Genomic DNA, 22432 nt, shown 5'->3' on the forward strand with positions numbered 1-22432 from the left:
ACATCTCAGTGGGAAAAAATAGCTTTTTTTCTTTGGCAGGGAGAGACTATTTTAGGAGTATGATTAGGCTAATGATCATTTTGATTCTCCTAGAAAAGTACAAATGGTAATAAATAAGGAGTGTTTCAAATTAATAAAAGCATGCCATCAGCGAATTATGTGTATACATAGTAAATTTCAGCATGACCTTAATTTCTGACCAGTGTCATTTTCAGTATGTCTCAAATGAGCTTCTCTGTTCAGATAAGACTAATAAAACTCCTTAAATTACAAATCTGAAGCTGACTTACCCTATGCAAATGAAGTGCGTTCCCGCTTTGTGACAGAGGATTCATTTGTAACTGAGATTAGAGGCTCTGGTCTGTATTTCTTGATGACTAATGAATGTGGCCTCAACAGACCAATTTCTGTTCCACTCTAGTTAATGGCTGCAGCAGCGTCAGTGTGAGCATTTTGACTATTCTGTCTCCCATTAGAGAGAGAAAAAGGACTTGAACACCACTTGGAAGTATCTTCCACCTGCCAGGAAGGTCGTGGTGGCTCACATGGCAGACAGAAGGAGGATATTAAGATGGATTAAGCTAATTAATCTTACTCTGACAGTAGTCTCAAACAACTTTTCCTCCTGCTTATTTCAGTATGGGACCTCAAACTGGCAATTTTTGTTGCTGTTCTTTGAACAATGTATGTTCTTTTTTCCTCAGTGATTACCAGTAGATCAAAACCAGGTATATATGGGCTTAATGGCACATTATGACTAGGGAGATGGGCTAGAGTAAATAAACTTAGTGATTTCAGCTATCCAAGCCATAGTCAGTGTACAGCTACAGTAAGTATCAGTACAAAAGCCTGTCTTCAATTGCTTAACTGACTGGGTTATATTTTTATTTAATGTTATTTTGCATGATAAACTAAACCTACATATATAATATTTACAATTTGGATGTTTATGAAGACTTGATTCTGCTTTTCTGCTTTCATTAAATTATTGTTATAGGCTTTAAATATTTTGATTGTTCTCTTGATTTAAAAACTGATTGTTTATGAATTAAAGTGTACTCTCAATATACTCTCAGATAATTTATAAACTTTGAAATCATCTTGTTTTTTCCCCCAATGGTAATAAATAGACAATGTTATAGAGCACAGTTTTGGTTATTTTTTAGTTCCGGTTCCAAAAAAGAATATGGTTTAATTTTTGAGCATAAATAATATTAGGCTACTCCGGAGATGTCAGTGTTTTCTATTTAGAACATTGAAGTCTTGAGATTATAAGTAGGAGTGACCATGCATGTAAGAGTAATAGCTCAGATTAAGGGCTGATGCTGGTTGTATTTCTCTTCAGTAATTGAGATATGATTAGATAAACAGAAACAAGCCATCTTTTTACACTTAGTCTTGATAATCAAATAGCAGTCTACTAATCTTCAGTTAGTCCTATTTTCAAATTGTAAGGTATATTTTAAATTGGCCAGATATATGTTGTCCGGGTGTTCTTCCGTCTTGAAATAAAGAGTAAATCATCAGGACAGATAAATATTACAATTGTCACTAGTCAATGATTGAAAATCACCGTGGAACTAGAAGCAGTCAAAACTGATGATAGTTTTCAAATGGATGCAGGCAATTGTTGACACAGTGGACAACCTTCTGAGACCTGAAGCTTTGGAATCATGGAAACACATGAATTCTTCTGAACAAGCACATACAGCAACAATGTTACTTGATACCTTGGAAGAAGGAGCTTTTGTCCTGGCTGACAATCTGGTAGAACCAACCAGAGTCTCAATGCCCACAGAAAATATTGGTAAGTGAATCTATTGTCAGTTTTCATTTTTATTTAGAAGATAGATGGTTAAAGGAATGATGTTCCCATTCTGAATCTGTTATTTCCCAGTGCCAGACTTCTCTTTTGTCAAATTATTTTTGTCTGTTAACAAGAGATATTATTGAGCACACCTCATAAAATTAATGCAAAAGCCAAAATCTATTCTATATTTTTTAAAAGTTGGTTTTATGTGGATTTTTTTTTCCCCAACTGAAAAATCATTAAGGGAAAAAGTGTTAAGAGTACTTACATGCCAGAATATGGATTGCTTAAGTAATGAAAGTGCTCGTTATGGAACTGTGGGAAATGCTTTTCCATTTTATATACTCTGTTCCTAATAAATTTAAGTCATTTTTCTGAAACGTTTTCTCCAAATCTTTTAGGCACACAGAATTTGAACCAAATCTTTATATTAAACAGCTGCCTTCAGGTGAAAATGTGGTCAGTGAACTACATCTCCCATAGTGCAGAATATCCATGCTTCATAGATTGCAAAATAGCTGCGGATAATTTTGAAGTATAATTTAGAATTTAAATGCTAGAAATGAGAGATAGGAATTTACTTTTGATGATATTTGAAAGAAGTACTCTAAGTACAGTAAAATTATGTTAATTTAGGCCTGACTGGTTTAGAATTGTTGGTTATTCTTGAGCTTGGATGAAATTTCTAGTGTCTAGTAAAGTAAAAATGTTGCCCAAGCATAAACGTAAAAAACCCCAAGAGGGAACACAGACTACTCTTACACCAAAAGAGAGCACTGGAGCAGCAGATATTTACTGAAGTCTTGTTGTACCTGCCTAAATCATGAGACTTTATATTAAAAAACACAGAAAAGACAGGTGTATGGAAGAAATAGACATTAATCAGATTATGGTAACTGAATTTAAATTCAGAACTTTAAGTGTATTTTAAATAACCGAAGTTTTAGAGAAATTATTATTAAAATCATATGTTTTTATTTACTGTAAGATTTGGGAATGATAACTCCATAACTTCAAATTAAATGAAATCAAAATACTTTGGCTTGCCATGATCTGGGATCACAGTCATAAGGAAAATGATTCTTTACCATAGTCTTACTTGTAACAAAATGAAGAAAGCATCCCCTTTCTGTCTAAGGTGTAAGGTTAATTTATTTACCAGTGTAATAAAATTCTTAAGATGTACATTAAACAATTCTCAAATGTTTCCAGCGATGAACCTGGAAGGGTAAAGGAGTGTAGACTTGATTATCTTAGAGGATGAATCATAGAAAGTATTATTTGAAGTGGTGTATTGTGACCTCAATTTGTTTTCTAAATCTTCTAAAGCCTATTTTAAAAGCAAAAACCCTAAAATTTCCCTCTTATGCAAGAAAATTTGATGGGCCAGGTTGACATTCTATGCTCCCATCAGCCTCATATATTCAGAAGACATAAGATATTTTATTCCAGTTTGAGACATAGTCTGAAAATTTAAATGTCCAGGAATATATTTTTCCTAATACTAGTGTTTTCAGAGTTCTAAAGGATTATTCTTCATGTTTTTTTTTTATTTTTGATTTTAAAAAGAACATTACGGGTAGAAATTCTTGTAGAATGTAGTATACATTTTACTGACTTCTGAAAAATAATACCCTGAACTTAATATATGCTTCTATTGATTACCTAAGAATTACCAATATAAAAATCACTTTAAATGTTCTAATATAGTTGTCTTTTTTATTTCTAAGACATAAACAATTTTATGACAAATATCACCTGTAACTTTTAGTATGAGGAAAACATTCACCTTTTTCCTGGGACTTGTTCTCTTTTCAGACATGAGGACTAAAGTAGCCCATTATCCCTTTACATCTTCAAACTCTTGAAGCTCTTATCTAAATTTAGGGCATGGCTATAATATCTTAGGTTATTAAGACAATTTGGTTTTCCTCCTTAGTGATTTCTCCTTGAATCCTTAGTTTTACTTTTTTGTTTGATTTATCCTTATAATACATGACCTCATAAAAATGGTATAATTATATAACTATATCTGATTATAGCTTTTTAAAATCAACTTTGAGGTATAATTTGTATATGGTAAGAGCAGCTGTGTCAAGTGTGCAGTTTGATACTTTTTGGCAAATATACACCCATATGACCAAGAGCACAGTCAACACTGCTGTCACCTCAAAAAGGTCCTTTGCAGTCAGTCTTCTCATACCACTAGCCCCAGGCAATCAATGATCTGTTTTCTGTCACTATAGTTTTGCTTTTTCTAGACCTTCAGTTGAATGGAATCATACAATATGTACTCTTTGATCTTCTTTTACACAGAATAATGTTTCTGAAATTCAGCTGTGTTTGTGCAAGCATCAGTAGTTCAGTCCTTTTTCTTGCTAAGTAGCATTCCATTATAAGGACACACCATATTTGTCTATTTACTCACTTACTAGACATTTAAGTTGTTTCCACTTTTCGATTGTTTCCAGTTTCTTAGTAAAGCTACTTTTTCCCCAAGTGCATGTACCATTTTATACTCCTAACAGGCAATGAGAGTTCTGGTTGCTCCACATCCTCATCAACACTTAGGATTGTCAGTCTCTTTAATTTTAGCCATTTGAGTGGTTTGCAGTGTCATCTCATTTCGGTTTTATTTTGCATTTGTATCATTTCTGAGTTACATTTAGCTGATAAGAGTTCCACTTTTCATGTGCTTATTGGCCATTCATACTTCTTTTCATGGGATGTCCATAGATTTTGCCCATTTTTAATTGAGTTGTCTTTTTATTAATGAGTTATAAAGATTCTTTATATATTCCCAATGTAAGTCTTTTGTTGGATATATGGACTCTGAGTGTTTTCCCTCAGTATTTGACTTTTTAGAAAAATTTTCCTCATGATATCTTGAGAAGAGCAGAAGTTTTTAATTTTGGTAAAAAATAAATCCTCGTTACCCAGCTTCAACACCGTTCAGCAAATCTGTTTCACTTATTCCTCTCACCATCATATTATTTTAAGGCAAATCCTAATATTGTATTATTATCACTATAAATAATATGTATCCCATATTTTTTAAAAGAAAACACAATGCCATTGTCACATTTTAAAAAATTAACAAAAGTAGGTTCAAAATATAACAAAAATGTGTTTAAATTTACTTGATTTTTGTGAATTCGTTAATACTTAATTTGTTTTAACCAGGAATCAAACAAGTCTATGGTATACATTTGATTGAGATATCACTGGAGAATCTTTCAATTAAAAGTCATTTCTCTGTACATCTTGGTTTTTTTTAAGCTTTTTTCATTTTTGTTAGAGAACTTGGGTGGCTAATTTGTGCTGTAGAATTTCCCACATTCTGGATTTGGCTCATTTCATTCCCACTATATCATTTTACCCTAACTGATAAATACTGATAATTAGATCTAAAGGCTTCATCAGGTCAGGTTTAAGCCCCCCCCCCCCCCAACCCCCAAGAACTTTCTATCACATCATATGACAGAGGCCCATGATGTTTGATTGTCTTTTCATTTTGATTTTATGATTGATTAACTGGTTTAGGTATTATCAGCCTGATCTATCCATTCATTATAAAATTTCCTATCATTTATTTTCGCAGTGGACTAAGCAGCCAACATGATTGTATCCATCAATTTAGACTTAATTACGTTGAGATCACAAAAACATCACAACAGCAAAGGCTTGTGCTCTTCACCATCAAGGCTTGGCCTTGGCTCTGCTCTCTGTGTCTTAAGGCTGCTCCCTGTTGTTTTTACCCCAGGACGCAGGCTGATGGAGCCTATAGTGTCACAGGTCTCCTGGCAGAGGTCATAGTTTTCCCTATATGCTCTCTTTCTTTTCTTCCCCTTTCTTCTCATTGCAACCACTACTTTGTGATGAATTTGAAAAATACAAGGACAGAGAAATATATTAAAACCCTATCTCCAGCACTGGCTGTGAGTGAGGCTCTGGGTGGCTCTCCTGTGAGTCAAGTGTATTCACTTTCAGGCATATATTGTTTCAGGCGCATGGAAAATATAGAGAATATCATAAACTTCTGTTTTCCAATCACCCAGCTGAGCTATATCTTAGTATTTTACCACATTCACTTCAGATTTGGGGGAAAGAAATAGTTAGAGATAGTGTATAAGTCCTCTGAGTCCCCTCCTTCCTGATCCCATCAAGAAGCGGGGTAACCATTTGGTCTACAGATAGGTACATTTAACAGTTACTGTTCATGTTTTTACTCTAATGATTTCACACTACAATTGTATAATTATTTCCTACCATTATATTTTTTGTTCTTTCTGCATGTTGATATGTGCATCTCTAGTTCATTTTTTTGATCTAAGAATACACCACAGTTATTGAACTGTGCCAGTGATAGGTATTTTAGTGGCTTACACTTTTTTGCTGATGTAAGAAAAATTGCAGTGAAAGTTTTTTTCTATGTCTTCTTGCTATGTGTGCGCCTTTTAAATGTGTGCACATACACACACACCTAGAAATAGAATTCTTGAGTGATAGAGCATGCTCATCTTCAGCTTTACTAATGATTGCCAGAATGCTTTCTAATGTCGTTTTACCAGTTTGTATTCTCACCTCTAATACTGTTGTTCAGCATCACTCTCTCGGCTTGGCTAACACATTATTGTTAACGTGAATTTCGTCATTCTAATGGATTTGAACTGATCACATTATTGTTTTAATTTGCAGTTCTCTGATTACTTAATGCATTTATTGGATATCTTAGTTTTCTCTCCTGTGAATTTGTTGTCCATAACTTTTTCCTGTTTATTTTTTCTGTAGATAATGCATTCCGGACACTAATTCTTTCTGATTATATAGTTTGCACATGCTTATTCTGTCTGTGATTCTTTCTTTTACTTTGTTTATGGTATCTTTTGTTTTACAGGATAATAAAGTCAGATTTATCAGTCTTTTCTTTTAGGGTTGATGCTTTTGGTATCTTGTTTAACAAATTTTTTCCTTTTTGGTGTCTTACTCAAGAAAATTTTTTTCTCTACTTTGCAGTTTCAAAGATCTTACATTTTCTTTAGAAGTGATAAATCTTCGCCTTTTTACAATTATGTCTTTAATACACCTGGAATTTATTTCTGTTTATGATATAAGATAGGGAACTAATTTGATTTTTTTTTCCATATGGATAATCTGTTGTTTCAGTACTTTTAGCGCATAATTCATTCTTTTCCCCAGTGGTTTGTAATGATACCTCTGTCATATATCAAGTTTCTATACATGTAGGGAATGTCTGTTATACATTGTTGCTTTTGTTTTTGTTTCAATAATATTAATATCTGAAGAATTCTTTCAACCCAGCTCCTTGAGGAATTGCCTTGGCTGCTTTTGGCATGTCTCTTCCATGTGAATTTTAAAACCAGTTTGTCAGGTTTCACACACACAAAAAATGTTCGAATTTTTGTTAGAATTAGACTGAGTTTGTAGATTGATTTTGAAAGAAGTGCCACAGGTTTACCTGTTGAGTTCTGCCAAATACCACAACCATGATGTAATTCTCCATTTATTAGGTCTCCTAATAAAGTTCCATATTTTTCCCATTAATAGCTTGTGCTTTTTTTTATTAGATTTATTCCTAGGTAACTTACACTATTTGTTTTCGTTGTAAATAGTCTCTCTTTTTAAATTACATATTCTAACGATTTGTTGCTTGATATGTATAGGAACACAATTGATTTTGCTGATTGCAGCCTTGCTACATTCTTTTACTTCTGATAGTATCTAGAGACTACTTCAATATTACTATGTATAGTTAATTATATTTTCTGTAAATAATAACAGTTTGCTTTTACCTTTCAGTCTTTATACCTTTTGTTTTTCTGGAATTACTGCATTAAGCTGGGTCTTTTAGTACAATGCTAGATAAAACCTGTCATAGGGAGCGTAGGAAGCATCCTGACTTTAAAAGGACTGCATCTGGAGTTTTTCGCCATTGTTTGCTATAGGTTTGGATAGATAACCCTTATTGATAACAAAACTTTTATCTGGGCAAGGAATCTTCCTTTTATGCCTATTATTTTGTAAAGATTTTTTATATTGAATGAGTATTGAAATTCATTGAATTCTTTGTAAATTTTTTCTTTCATTTCTTAATTTGGTGAATTACATTAATATATTTTCTAATGCATTAATTTCTATATGTCTTTTTGAGATAAATTCAATTTGTTCAAGATATTATACTTAAAGTGCATGGTAATTTATTAAATATTTTTGCATTCTTTTAATAAGTGAGAATATCCTGTAATTTCTTTCCTTGTGCTGTATTATGTGTCAGGCTTATATAAGTCTTGTGAAAGGAGTTGGAAAGCATTCTTCTGTTTTCTGGAGCAGTTTAAGATTCAGTGTATATTTAACTATCAGTTTCTTTTCTTTTTTAAAAAAATTTTTATTTGTTTAATTGCAGTAACACTGGATTATAACATTATACAGCTTTCAGATGTACATCGCAATGTATTTCGAATTCTGTGTAGATTAAATCATGTTCACCACCCAAAAACTAATTATAGTGCATCCCCTCACATGTGAACCTAATCACCCCTTTTGCCTTCCCCCGCCAAGTTTATTTTCTTTAGTGGTCATAAACTCTTGTGGTTTTTTATTTATTTTAGTCAGTTTTATGTTTCTAGGAAGTTTTCCCTTCTTTCTGTTTTTAATTTTATTTATTTATTGATATGTTTGTTTATTTATTTATTGGTATAAAGTTGATTATTGATTCTCCACTAAGATCTGTATTAATGATTCTTTTTTTTTAATTCAAACAAATCAATTTTTTTACTATGGACATGATTTTTAAACTCTAATAAGTAGATATATGTTGAATGAAATTAAAGTTTGGTAAGTAAATATCTGTTGAATGAAGTTAAAATTCTGTGCATGTACATCTATATTTGGAACATTTCATGAAAACTCAAAGGGTTTCCTTCTCTCACCCTGTCTTTGTCTTGTTTTAAGAATAATTAATAATTGAGAGTCCCTTTCAGTGTAAGGAAGAGAGAGATATATATTAGATGTATGATTTTGTCACTCTTCTCCCCACCCCCACCCCCTGCCCGCACACATGGAATTGGTATGAGGAGAGGAGATCATGCTCTTCCCCACCTGTCTTTCTAAGCAGGGATCAGTAAACTGAGGGTCTCAACCAGCTTCTGCTTCGGACAGAATTCTAGGAGTCACATTATCTCAGGAGCTTGATTTGTCATCTGATGGGTTTAAAAATCTCCCAATGTTATTTCATATTTACAGCTAAATGTATACGTATTTTTACAAAACAAAGTTGTGAAAGATTAAAAAAAAATTAGTATCCAAGAGTTATATTCTATAATGATATAAGTTCATTTTTGTAAAAGGAAAGGGAGTGGGTGAATTCATCACATTTGTGTGTTGGTGTACAAATTTCTCATTTCTTCAAGAAAATGACATATTCTAATTACTAATATTAGTAGTTGACTTTAGTAGAGACAATAATTTCCATTCTTTTTAAAAATTAAATGAATATTGATATAAAGTGTTGCAATCTTTATTGGAATTACAGTAGACAACGTTTATGTTGACAGTGTTACTATTATGTTTTTGAAACAAAGTTAAACAACATTGGTCTCTTGATCAGGCAGATAGTCTCAATGTTATATATTGACTTGTTTTTCGTACATATTTTCTAGTTTTGCTACGTGATTTGAATGTTTGAATGTCGAATTACACTGCAGTGGTTGGCAAATTTTGACTATAAAGTCCCAAACAGATATATTTTAGGTTTTGCAGGTCAGGTAGTCTAAGTTGCAAATATTTAACTGGCATTGTAGCACCAACGCAGCCTTAGACAGTGTGGAAATTACTAAGCACAGCTGTGTGCCAATAAAACATTATTTACAAAAACAGGTGACAGGCCAGGTTTGGCACACGGGGCCTTTTTTGCCCAACTTAAATAGGTAAAGATTGATGGTTACTAGTGAGAATTAATGGGAAATTTTAACGTAGTGCCAGACGTTTTCTCATAAATATGCTGTGCTGATCTCGGTACTTTTAGAAATTAGAGAAAATCTATTAGTGCAAAATTGACCTATGTAATCCTGTGTATTAAAATGTATATATAGAAATAGGTGTATACGTGCAATAAACGCATTCAAACTTACACTTTGTATTTAAGTTTTATCACTGCCAAGTAGTGGTCATTGAAAAGTTATTTAATGTAGGAAAAAATCATTTTGAAATATTTGTGTTTAACGATTTAAATGAAACTTTGAAAGTTGTGTCCTGTGAATTCATATGCTATTCATATTCAGAGGCCAAAAGTCTGGAATTAGTTTATGACAAAAGATATAAAACTATGAAGAAAATGTTAAACTGATTATACAGAAATTTTTAGAGTAATCAAGGTTTAAGTCCTCTTGGAGTAATTTCGTTGTTTGTTCATGATTTCGTTGAAATCTAACAGGTAAGTTTTGTAAATAGAGAAAAATAAACAGTGGTTCCCAAGCAATCATCATTTGCCTCTTTGTAGTTTAACGAATGTCCTCTTTTGCCTCCTCCCTTCTCCTTTGCCTTGTCCAGTTCTGGAAGTTGCTGTACTCAGTACAGAAGGACAGGTCCAAGACTTTAAGTTTCCTCTGGGCATCAAAGGAGCAGGCAGCTCAATCCAGCTCTCGGCAAATACCGTCAAACAGAACAGCAGGAACGGTAAGAGGGAACAGAGTCTTAAAAGTTGCCGGCTTTTTTGTTCAGTTAACCCTATTCTAAAATGCTGTTTCTTTGACTCCTAATATAACAAACACAGCTTAACATTTAAAAGCAGACTTAAAATATTGCTTTACTCTTTCCCGGTAAACTTAATCTAAATTAAAATTCTTTAAGGATGTTTTTCATTTTATTCTTATCTGAATGTATCCTATTTTATTCATAAGCTCATTTCCTGTAAAGTCATATTACTTTTACCTTGCCAGGGCTTGCAAAGTTGGTGTTCATCATTTACCGGAGTCTGGGACAGTTCCTTAGTACAGAAAATGCAACCATCAAGCTGGGTGCTGACTTTATTGGTCGTAATAGCACCATCGCAGTGAATTCCCATGTCATTTCAGTTTCAATCAATAAGGAATCCAGCCGAGTATACTTGACAGATCCTGTGCTTTTTACCCTACCGCACATTGATGTAAGTTACGTATGCTAATGAAAGTAGAAGGTTATAAAACCAGGAAGAAAGGAAAGCAAAACTGATGAGCTGGGGATGGGAGAAGGGGAATGGGGAGATGGCAGAGAGGAAAGAAAAGACCTTTCCATTTGAATTTCAAATGTTGGACTAGGTCAGAGACACAAGTTTATTTAAGTCTGTGAACATAAAATTAAATGAGCCTGGTTCAGTGATTATTAGAACTTAAGTGTATTCTTAATGAAAGCTGATTCAGTAATCAACAGGAAAATGTAAATGACGGTAATTTGTTTTAGAATGAAGATTAACTCTTACCTTAGCAGCAGGATAGCCTAGTTTTAACTGTTAGGACTCTGCCTTTTTAGGGTGGCCAATTTTTTGTCTTGTTTCATTTTACTGATGACATTTGACACAATTGTTATCAAGCATTGGGTTTTTAAAAATCTGAGATTGAAGAGATGTGAGTCCTCTGCTGTGTCTTGGAATGCAAGTTGGTATTTAAATAATTACAGTGTTGGAAGATTGTCTGCAGAATTTTGGCCGCTGTTATAAGTAGAGTGAATAAGTGCCCACAGATAGCCAAGTGGATCTCCAGAATTGGCAAAGGAAAATAAATTTGTGCAGCTATTCTCTTCTTGAGTCTGCTGCAGTTCATTCGCTCTTTTCTGAACTTTGACGTCACTAATGTGTCACTTAGAACAAAAATGGGTCCAGAATGGAAAAATGGATTTTAAAACATTTGATCTCTATAGCATTTTCTCAGAACAAATTCATGGCTCTAATTTTGTCAGAAAGGGAAAAAAAAAAGATTCTAATGTGCCATCAGTATGTAAAATCATAAGATGGAAATTGTAATTGTGTAAAATGAGTCTTTGGTAATTTAGAGTACACTTTAGAGTGTTTCGGACTATAAAGCCCCTTTTAAGTTAGATATCTGCCTTGGATAACATAGTCCACAATTTTGCTGATGAAAAACTTTATAGTCCGAAACATGCAAAGTTTAATCTAAATTACCTTTTACACATATTAAACAATTGCTATTGCCATCTTAGACTGTAAAATCCTAATTTTATCTTGTCATTTTATTTCCCAGCCTGACAATTATTTCAATGCAAACTGCTCCTTCTGGAACTACTCAGAGAGAACTATGATGGGATATTGGTCTACCCAGGGCTGCAAGCTGGTTGACACTAATAAAACGCGTACAACGTGTGCATGCAGCCACCTAACCAATTTTGCAATCCTCATGGCCCACAGGGAAATTGCAGTAAGTATTTGCACTTCTAATTAGTAGCAGAGAGAAGCCTTGGAGATTCAAAACAGCTTGTATAATAGTCCTTTCTTTGGGTGCTTATCATAACTAAAAAGCAAACAAACTAATGTGGATTTCTAATTGTTTCTACACTGTCCATGTATCTTAGGAAGTCTTGGCACTGTACTTATTGTCACTTCTCAAAATCATGTGCTTTACAAGCTTGTGCTAAGTTTTTCTCCTTTGGACAGGTGTTGGGCAGAGGCGCTTTGGATTTTAAAAATGAACAACAGTAGGTCGTAGAAAAGAGACAGAGGGCCGTGAAATTCAGCAGGCCCTCCCTATCTTGCATGTTTGGCTCTGATTTTACAACTTGCACTTTAAGTTTTCTGACCACTTTGCATACTATGCAAAACTGCAAATTTCAAAAGGTCAGAATGGCTTCTGGAATATTTCTTAGTATGCCTTCTTGTGATTAAGAGAATGATAGCCAGAAGATAAAAATATTTTAAGAAATAAAACATGAAAACTCACAGATCTATTGTGTACTGGATTCTCAGCATATAAATACAGTCTTGTTCCATATAATGACATTTCAGTCCGTGATGGACCGCATAGATGACAATAGACCCTTAAGATTAGTACCATATAGCCTAGGTGTGTAATAGGTATACCGTCTACGTCTGTATAAGTACTGTAGGGGAGGAAGAAATTTTCCTCTACCCTTCTAGGTTCTTCTAGTCTAAGAATTAAATTGACATAAGATGGGTTAATAGGAGAAAAACAAAAGTTTAAAAGCATGTATGCATGGGAGAAACCCAGGGAAACTGAATAACTTGCCAAAATGGCCAAAGCCCTCACCTTAAATGTTATCCTCAGCTAAAGACAAAAGAAAATGTCGGGGGTGGGGAGAGTCAGGGAGTTCAAAGGGAGGGAAGGCTATTCACAGGTAGGTGAAAAGGAGTAAAGGTTTGGAAAACAAGTGTTTGGCCACAGAGAAACAGAAGAATACAGAGGGGAGCCCAACAAACAGGCTTTTCTAGGTTCCTCCGTGTCCAGCACCTAGTTCATGTTACGCTAAGGTGATAGCTAGCTTCCTGAGACAGGTTTTTTTATCTGAATTCTTTTAGGCAGATAAGGGGGAGGTGACAAGAAAAACTTTCGGAGTCTTTTGTTTCTTAAAATTATTCAGCCTTAAATAATCTGCCTGTTAGAGAGACACATTTGGGAGTGGCAGATTCTGTTCCCCTTCAGTACACTCCTTGATGTTCACACAATGACGAAATCGCTTAACGACTTATTTCTCAGAACGAATCCCTGCCATTAAGCAATGCATAGCTATATAATATAAAAAACCCAAGGAGAAAATTAAAACTTGACTTATGGGTTAGCCTGGAAAGTCATTAAAATGTAATTTCTTTAAATCATAACTAAGTATCTTTTATTCTATTATATAAATATTTTCTGTATGTTTCTATGGGTAGTTATTTCCATCCTTTTGAAATGATTGGGCTCTTGCATCATTTTCTAGGTAGACTTCCACTTTCTTAGGTCACTGTTTGAATATAAAAAAGTTAACAAGATAGTACTGACCTGTGTTATATGATCAAAATTTCTTTTTAGTACTGAGCCCTGTTTGAACACACGTTAATAATATTCAGGGAGCTTAGTATTAAAAGATGAGCTATCATATGTGAAAGCTGTCTTACTTTAGGTGATGGAATGCAGGAATATTAATGATCCTCATTTTTTTTATTTTCAGTACAAAGACGGAGTTCATGAATTACTGCTTACGGTCATCACCTGGGTGGGAATTGTCATTTCCCTTGTTTGCCTGGCTATTTGCATCTTCACCTTCTGCTTTTTCCGTGGTCTACAGAGTGACCGTAATACTATCCACAAGAACCTTTGTATCAACCTTTTCATTGCTGAATTTATTTTCCTAATAGGCATTGATAAGACAAAATACATGGTAAGCACTCCTTCAGGGTATTGACCTTGGATCTCTGAAAATTATTATAACAGGTGTGAATGTGCACAGGATGCTGATACTGACATTTGACCATGTGGCAATAGGACATGGCAATATTAAAGGATAATCAGTAATGAATTAAAAGCCCAGTCATTTCTTGTATTAAAGTGCAGTTGCATTTTTGGGGGTTGTTATTAAGATGTAATTTGAATAGAAGGATGCTGGGGATACTGAAATGAAAAGATTCTATTTTTATAATTTTCATTTTGCTTACGTAGTCATTCTGCCCAGTGATCATTTCTTCATATTCCAAGCAATTTATTCATCATCTTGAGGTCTCGGTGTCAGAAACAGAGCTTAACAATTAGTTAATGCTTCACCCTATATTCATCTGCACTGGGATGAATTTAAGAATTTCTGCACTATGAATGATGAATTTAGTATTTTCCACATATGTCAAGAAAATAATGTTAGATAATTAGAGCCAGGGTATTTGTCATTAAAGACAATTTTTAAAATTTGGTTATAGAAAAACCAGAAATAATATATTTGGAAACAACTGTTCTAAAAGACTTATGAAGAAATCATCTACAAATGGAAACTAAGATTTAATAATGGAGAATTCTAGAAAAGAAATTATGTTTTCTTATTTGCACTTAATTTCACTAAAAATAGTAATGTATTTTAGCGGTGAAATTTCTAGCACACATAGCATTATACTCTGTAAGCATTAACCTCTTCAAATTTGGGTGTCCATTTATGAAAAAAAAGTTTTTTAAAGAAGCAGTTGTTTACTCTAATGATGGACTTTAAAGACAATAGTGAGCAATATTTTATAATTTTGGAGTGGGCTGTTTTTTTCATGTGTTCTCTTTTGTCTTTTTGTTCTTTTCCTTTGTAGATTGCATGCCCAATATTTGCAGGACTTCTCCACTTTTTCTTTTTGGCCGCTTTTGCTTGGATGTGCCTAGAAGGTGTGCAGCTCTATCTAATGTTAGTTGAAGTTTTTGAAAGTGAATATTCCAGGAAGAAATATTACTATGTTGCTGGTTACTTGTTTCCTGCCACAGTGGTTGGAGTTTCAGCTGCTATTGACTATAAGAGCTATGGAACAGAAAAAGCGTAAGTAATTGCAAGCGACCTGAGTGTTTTTCAAGTGAATAATTTTTTAAAGCCTGTTAGCTGTCAGTGAGGGTCCCTGACAGACTAAAATAGCATCTGAAAGCTTTACTGGTAAGAGAATGGGCATGCCGTGCACAAATTATAATCAAGTCTTTTGTAATTTTCTAGGTTCAGAGGATTTGTACTCCGGCGAGGCAGATTCTAAATTATGGACTTTCTTTTTAACACAAAAGATTGACCTGAAACAATTTGAAAAAGTAAATAACTTTCTGGCCTTAGAAAGATATTAAGTAAAAATTCTTCTGAACTTAAAGCATCTGACAGCCTTAACTACTCAGTTTTAAGCTAATGCTTCATTAGCTTTCTTTGTGCAGCCGACCCTCTAGCTGACTCTCATTCTGAATTGTGACAGTAGCACATTCCATCCCATATGTTTTACTTTGATAATATTTTATCAGGCAGTTTGAAAGGATTAAAATAAGTCACTGTCTTTCATTTATAGAAATATAGATGTTTATGGAAAGTGACAGAAGGTAGACATAGCCATGTTTCTAAGGATTTTATTTGCTAGAGGCATGAATTTGCTTTCCAATTCTGTTTATTTTTTCCTTTGATAAAATTAGTTATATAAAGATTCTTTGGACTAAAGAAAGCTTTTTGACTATACAGATGATGAAAGACAAATAAAAGAAATTCAGTGGGGATTCAATGTTATATGAAAAATGAACCACTAAGTAAAATCTGTCTTAATAAGTTTATGCATCATTTACTCTAATACTGTATGAGTTCTGTGGTTTGATTTTTTTTTTCTAGTATTCATCCATTCCCTTGAGATACTATATTTATGCTATCCTGTTTTGCAGCGAACATAACATCTGAACATTTTTGTTGTCTGTTGTACTCGTTCCATAGGGTTAAACACTTTAGCTCAGTTATGGATCTGAAAGGCAACTTTTGAGATAAGAACTTTGTAATGGTGAGACAATTTGGAATAATGAGTTTCAAGATTTTAGTAAAGTCAGAGGTCTTAAAAGTTAGAGATTGCAGTGTGGTGGGTTTGTTGTTTTCCCAATACAAGCGTAATTATATATGCCTTTATCAAATTTAAAACCTGAAATGAAAAATAGTAGGTTGAATAAATTACTACTCGTTAAATCAAAGCCAACTCAGAATTCTTAAAATTGTTCTTGCTCCTAAGAAATGAGTTTTAAAAGGCAAATGTAAAGATAATTTTGTTGGTTAGACTCTTAGAATTCTGTTTTCTTTGTGATGTTGAAGATCCATTGAAGCTACTTAATATGTATTCTTTTCTTTTCGTAATAGTTGCTGGCTTCATGTTGATAACTATTTTATATGGAGTTTCATTGGACCTGTTACCTTCATTATTCTGGTAAGCTGACTCTATTTTTGCTTCAGTTTTAGCTTGCTTCATTTTTAGCTAGCCAGCTAAAATGAAACACGGATAATTTAATACATTGAAACAAGGATAGTTTGCTTCATTGTTAATTTATCCATGCCTTCAAAGATTTTTAAACGTGTCTGGCTTACAGGATAAAATTATATAATACATTTGAAATATTATACCATTATTGAGAGTTTATATACTTGCTAATTAGTACTATTTCCAAAAATCTTTTTTCCTGTAAAAGATACTTTTTCTCATTTCTAATTTAGTTTGCTAAAATATCATGGCATAATCAAAAAATATATACTTATATAAAAGCCATGTTAAGATTGCATGATTTGAAACTATTTTGATAACTCGAAAGGAATAACTGGTATGTATAGCATATTTTGTTTTTGAGTGGCGGGAGTTTTTTGCTAACAGTTTTAGTTCAGGAAGTTGTGTCTCCAAAATCTATAATGTTAGCCCTGCGCCAAGCCCGTATAGCATTCATGAATTAAATGAATGTTTTACAGAAGTGAAAGAAGATTAGCTGAATATTTATCATCTTAATTTCCACATAGTAGTTTAGTACTTTAAAATAAATGTCCACACCCTAAATTCTCTTTCGGGCTCAAAAAGATTTTTTTAAGCTTAGATTAATAAATGAATATTAAATCAATTTTAAACTCATTAGTAATAAAATTGCTTTAAGACAAAATACCAAATAAAAATACTAGTTTTTAAGAAATTTTAGCTTAGGGGCTGGCCCCATGGCCGAGTGGTTAAGTTTGCATGCTCCGCTATGGCAGCCCAGGGTTTTGCTGGTTCGGATCCTGGGCGCGGACGTGGCACCACTCATCAGGCCATGTTGAGGCGGTGTCCCACGTGCCACAACTAGAAGGACCCACAACTAAAATATACAACTATGTACTGGTGGGATTATGGGGAGAAAAAGCAGAAAGAAAGAAAAAAAAAAAACAAGAAAAAAGAAGATTGGCAACAGTTGTTAGCTCAGGTGCCAGTCGTTAATAAAAAAGAAATTTTAGCTTAAAATAAATTTGATACAAGTTAAGTATAGTGACATTAAGGTATTTTTTAGCTTCTTACATTACCATTAGCCAAATATTTGAAATATGGTTGAAATAAAAGAATATAGCTAAAATATTTGAATTTCAGTATTTTGTTTAAAACTTTTCACTCAGTTTCAGCATTGTGTTGTTACAAATAGGTGTTATTGACCATTGTAAGATTGAAAGGAAACATAAATTTAAACATTGCCTATATCTTTCTATTTCTATTAAGGATTTTTTTTTCTTTAGAAAATTGACACAAATGAGCTTACTAAGATATTTCTGTAGTTAACTAGTGTTTCATAAAATTGAGAAAAAAATTTAGTAGTTTAAGGAAACAAAGCTACTTCAAGTCTATGTACTTGTTATTAAAATGAATTATTTTATCCACCTGTTTATACAAAGCAAAATGAAAATTTGAGATGAATGCCTATATGAATCAAACCAGTAAAGCATTCTCAAGTGTTCCTAGGAAAGCTGATTTCTCATCAGAAGTATTCAATCCAGATGGTTGCCCTAGTTTTTGTTCTTGGTTTCCTTGTGTTAACACAGCCCGAGCCTATCTGAGTTAAAATGGCAACCAGCTAACCTGAAGAGGTGGGATCCTTAGAGACATAGGCTCCTTGATTTTCTCCTGAGCCCTTGGCCAAACATATTGATACTTTGAAAATTGCAAAGGCTATTTTAGGGATATTTGGTCTATAAAAGTGTGATGTGTTTACTTCTGCTGTACTGGAGTTTTATTTTCTATTTATATTCTCTGAAGATAAATACTAACTTTAGAGTATTAAAAAAACGTTTCACTTGGCAAAAGGAGATAGTGTTCACAGTTACTCAGCTTCCTCTAAGACAAGAGGTAAAGGACGTTTTCTTATATTGCCTACTTACAGTGAGAGCCTACTGTTAGACATTAGTCTTGTCATCATTACCCTCTACCAAATCATCTAGGCTGAGATGTGAAGGACTTTTGGAAACAGTGTTCCCAGCTTAAAACAAAACAAAACAAAACAGCAGGTAGCAATCACAGTGCAGATCCTGGGAGTAATTCTTCTCCTGCAATTGCTTTGCCCTCTAATCATCCCAACACTGACACAAAGAGTGATATAGGAGTGTAAAACGTTATCTCGCCTGTAACCTCAATTGAGATGTGATCTGATTGTGCAGCACGTGTTTCTTGAATATTAATTCATTTACCTACATAGATTCTTCTGGTGATAGAGAATGTTTAAAAGTCAATTCAAACACAAATCTTAATATAAATCATATTGTATACTACCCTTTGAAGAAGTACTCTCATAACAAAAATTACCTATTGATATTTCTAGAAAGTGTAGTTTTGCATTTCCAACTTTCCTGAATTGAAATCATTTAACTTAGTAGTATTAAATGTGTACATTTTTAATATCCTATGAAGAAAAATAACATGCTATGAAAGATAAAACTTCCTACTTGTGTCTTTCTATAGAATTTCTTGCCTACAGGCACTGGAGTTATTATATCTATGAGAAAAGTGCTTGTAAGTAATGAGCAGTGGGAAACCATTAGTATGCTTGAAATGGTTTAATGAAAGCTTGGATCATGACACGTCAGGAGCTGTTCTTATCATTTGGACAGCTCCATCTGCATCGTTAATAATTAATTCAGTTCAGTAAGAGTTCAGCTCACACACTCATTTAGAAGTCTTCTTCAGAGAACACCTCTCTGGCTGCGAGTCCCAGGGAGAAATAGGTTTCTGCTTGGCTAACAGCAAAGATCGGGAGATACAAACGCAGTTTTAGAGTTGCTTTTGCCAGGTAGCAAAAGCTCCAGGGAGGACAAAAAGGGTCAGAACATGTGCAGTTCAGTTCGGTTACTTCAGAGTGGTGTTTCTGTTCTTCTGTCTTATCATATCCATGTCAGCACTGCAAGCTGTGGAATGAATTTTAGGCTGCTAAACTCAGACGGATGTGATTCAATTGAGCAGGTTGATGACTGTGAAACAAACTGGGCACTTTTATAATCTGTGGTATTTCTTCCTTTTTTTAAACTTTGTATTTTTGCATCGTCATTATGGGTGGTAATGAGTTACCCTGTATCATTAAGTAGCGAATTTTATCAGCAAATTATATTGGCAGATTATTTAAACAATAATTTAAGAAATTATTATTTTGGGATAGGTGAAAGAGTATTATTTGTCATTGGAAGAGAAAAAATGCCCCGTTTGGCGATTTACTCTTTTTAGCTGAGTAAGAAAATTTTTTTCTTCTCAATTTGCTCTCACGCTTTCACATAGATATCCATCTACCTATTTACCTATGTGTACACACACAGAGCAGAGGTAAACTCTGATTAATTTCTGGATAAGTTGCCTTATCTCCAATATTAATCATCAGTATGGGCATTTAGCCTGCTGAGTTGACATACGATATGTAAGACGGTCCTGTTAACTTGTCCTTACTAGGGGCTTCTATGCGAATGATTGAGTAAGGACATGTACTTAACCAGGTTTAGACAAATCTTTGTGTACATGGCTGTAACTCTGTCTTTTTTCTTTCCTACTGATGCATAGCACCTTTCAAACTATCCTAAAATACTGTGTTTAAACTTAGTAGTGTTGATGTTCGAAAGAAAAAATAAAGAACAAATTGACAAAAAGTGGCTGCACTGGAATTGAAGGGAGAAGGATGGTGGAGAGATTCTTCTCTCCTTGTCTTTTTGCCTGCCTTCTGGTGAGAAATAGGGAAAATTCCGTGTTCAATGGTTATAATTTCTTTTATTTTTAAAATGCATATCAAAGGCAGGAAAATAAATTGGGTAGAAATAAAAGTGAGGAGAAAGAAATCACTTACTCTAACCAGATGAAAAAAGAAGCACAGAAATATATGGCTGGAAGGAACCATTTATGTCATGGGGAAAATGCAAAGAACAAAGAACTCAGATTTGCAACCAGTACTACTCCATCTTCAAGGAACTATTTTGGATGATAGATTTAATCAAAGATGTTTCCATTTGCCCACCTCTTTCTTGTTCTGATTCCTGTAGTTATATTTTAAAAGAACAAGAAAGGAGTAGAAGAGAGGGAAAGAAATCTATTGAAATATATTACTCTACAAAATCATGACTCTTATAGTGTATTACCTCTCAAAAAGAGCATAGCAGCAATATTTATTCTATGAAACTAAAAATTAGCATTTACATTTTTTAAGCATTGGAGAAAATAAGCTCTAAAACCACATTTAGAACAATTTGTTTATAGGGCTGGCCTGTTGGCGTCTTGGTTAGGTTTGTGCACTCTGCTTCAGCGGCCTGGGGTTTGTGGGGTCAGATCCCAGGAGCAGACCTACACACTGCTCATCAAGCCATGCTGAGGCAGCCTCCCACATACAAAATATAGAGGAAGGTTGGCACAGATGTTAGCTCAGGAACAATCTTCCTCACCAAAAAAAAAACCTTGTTATAGTTCAGTATATGTTCTATTTAATTCCAAAAATGTTTCACTGTTATCCATGTTAATGATAACATATTAAAATATTCAATGTCTAAATGATGTATTTTTTTTTCATTTCTCTAATAAGACTAGTAAATAATATGCATTAGTGAAATTTTTATTTTTTTTAATGTGGAATTGAGGAAAAGAAAAATTTCTTATGTTTAGCATTTTTTGCCCCTTTATATTATGATTCACAGTATGTCTTTCATGCCTTTTTTCATAATTGCTTTGTCTTAAAATGATGGTATTTTGTCTTATTTAAGATACCATTGCCTCATTATTTGTATATCTTCAAGTCATATTTCAAAGGCTAAATTAGTGTTGGATTTCACTATAAATTTGTTGGCAACCTAAATATTAGTGCATTGGCTATGAGTTTTATTTTCAGTTTGTTTAAATTGGAAAATTCACAGATACTTGTGAAACAATCCAAATGCAAAAATCCAGTGGTTTTGCCATTATTTTTCTAGTATTTTTAGTTGCTTTTAAAGGTCTTTTTGAAGAATTTAATCTAAGTATGTTGGAAACAACAGCTTTTTTTTTTTTTTTTGCTCTCAGGTTTTATAGGTTTGTGTGGTATTTAGCCATGTGAGTATAATTAACACAAACAGGTTTGAGAAAACGCAACCAACTGTTGTTAAACATACCATTTGGCTAGCGGGAGTAGAAGTGTGTGGTTATTTTAACCATTTGCTGATTATGGGATGGTAGTGTTTTACAAAGAAAATGGAGAATCAGCTATTCTGGCAAGTCCATCAGGGGGAAGCCGCCTGAAGAGCACATCTCTTAAGTTGTCCAGAATTTCTTGAGGCTGTAGTTTATCTATTAATTTATTATTATTATTTTTTTTTAAAGATTTTATTTTTTCCTTTTTCTCCCCAAAGCCCCCAGGTACATAGTTGTGTAATCTTCGTTGTGGGTTCTTCTAGTTGTGGCATGTGGGACGCTGCCTCAGCGTGGTTTGATGAGCAGTGCCATGTCCGCGCCCAGGATTCGAACCAACGAAACACTGGGCCGCCTGCAGCGGAGCGCACGAACTTAACCACTCAGCCACGGGGCCAGCCCCCTATTAATTTATTATTTATCTTTAACTTCATTTGTCATCTCTGAGTGATTTCTAAATTGAATTACTTTTTATAGATGTGGAACCTTTTTTAAAAAAATAATACTAGTATATCTGAAATGAGAAT

General features: G+C 33.7%; 1 protein-coding gene across 13 annotated transcripts in view; it reads left to right on the forward strand.

Annotated features, from left to right (window-relative positions):
* ADGRL2 (adhesion G protein-coupled receptor L2) overlaps positions 1–22432 on the forward strand; it is a 269920-nt gene that overhangs the window by 230229 nt on the left and 17259 nt on the right. For all 13 annotated transcript variants that reach the window (XM_046645165.1, XM_046645169.1, XM_046645156.1 and 10 more), the window contains 7 exons: positions 1624–1807; positions 10379–10504; positions 10768–10973; positions 12064–12237; positions 13985–14194; positions 15096–15316; positions 16640–16706. In XM_046645165.1, coding sequence (XP_046501121.1) covers positions 1624–1807; positions 10379–10504; positions 10768–10973; positions 12064–12237; positions 13985–14194; positions 15096–15316; positions 16640–16706 — 1188 coding nt within the window. The remainder of the gene's footprint in view (positions 1–1623; positions 1808–10378; positions 10505–10767; positions 10974–12063; positions 12238–13984; positions 14195–15095; positions 15317–16639; positions 16707–22432) is intronic.

The sequence above is a fragment of the Equus quagga genome, chromosome 18 (genome assembly GCF_021613505.1).
Source record: "Equus quagga isolate Etosha38 chromosome 18, UCLA_HA_Equagga_1.0, whole genome shotgun sequence".
Taxonomy (NCBI): Eukaryota; Metazoa; Chordata; class Mammalia; order Perissodactyla; family Equidae; genus Equus; species Equus quagga.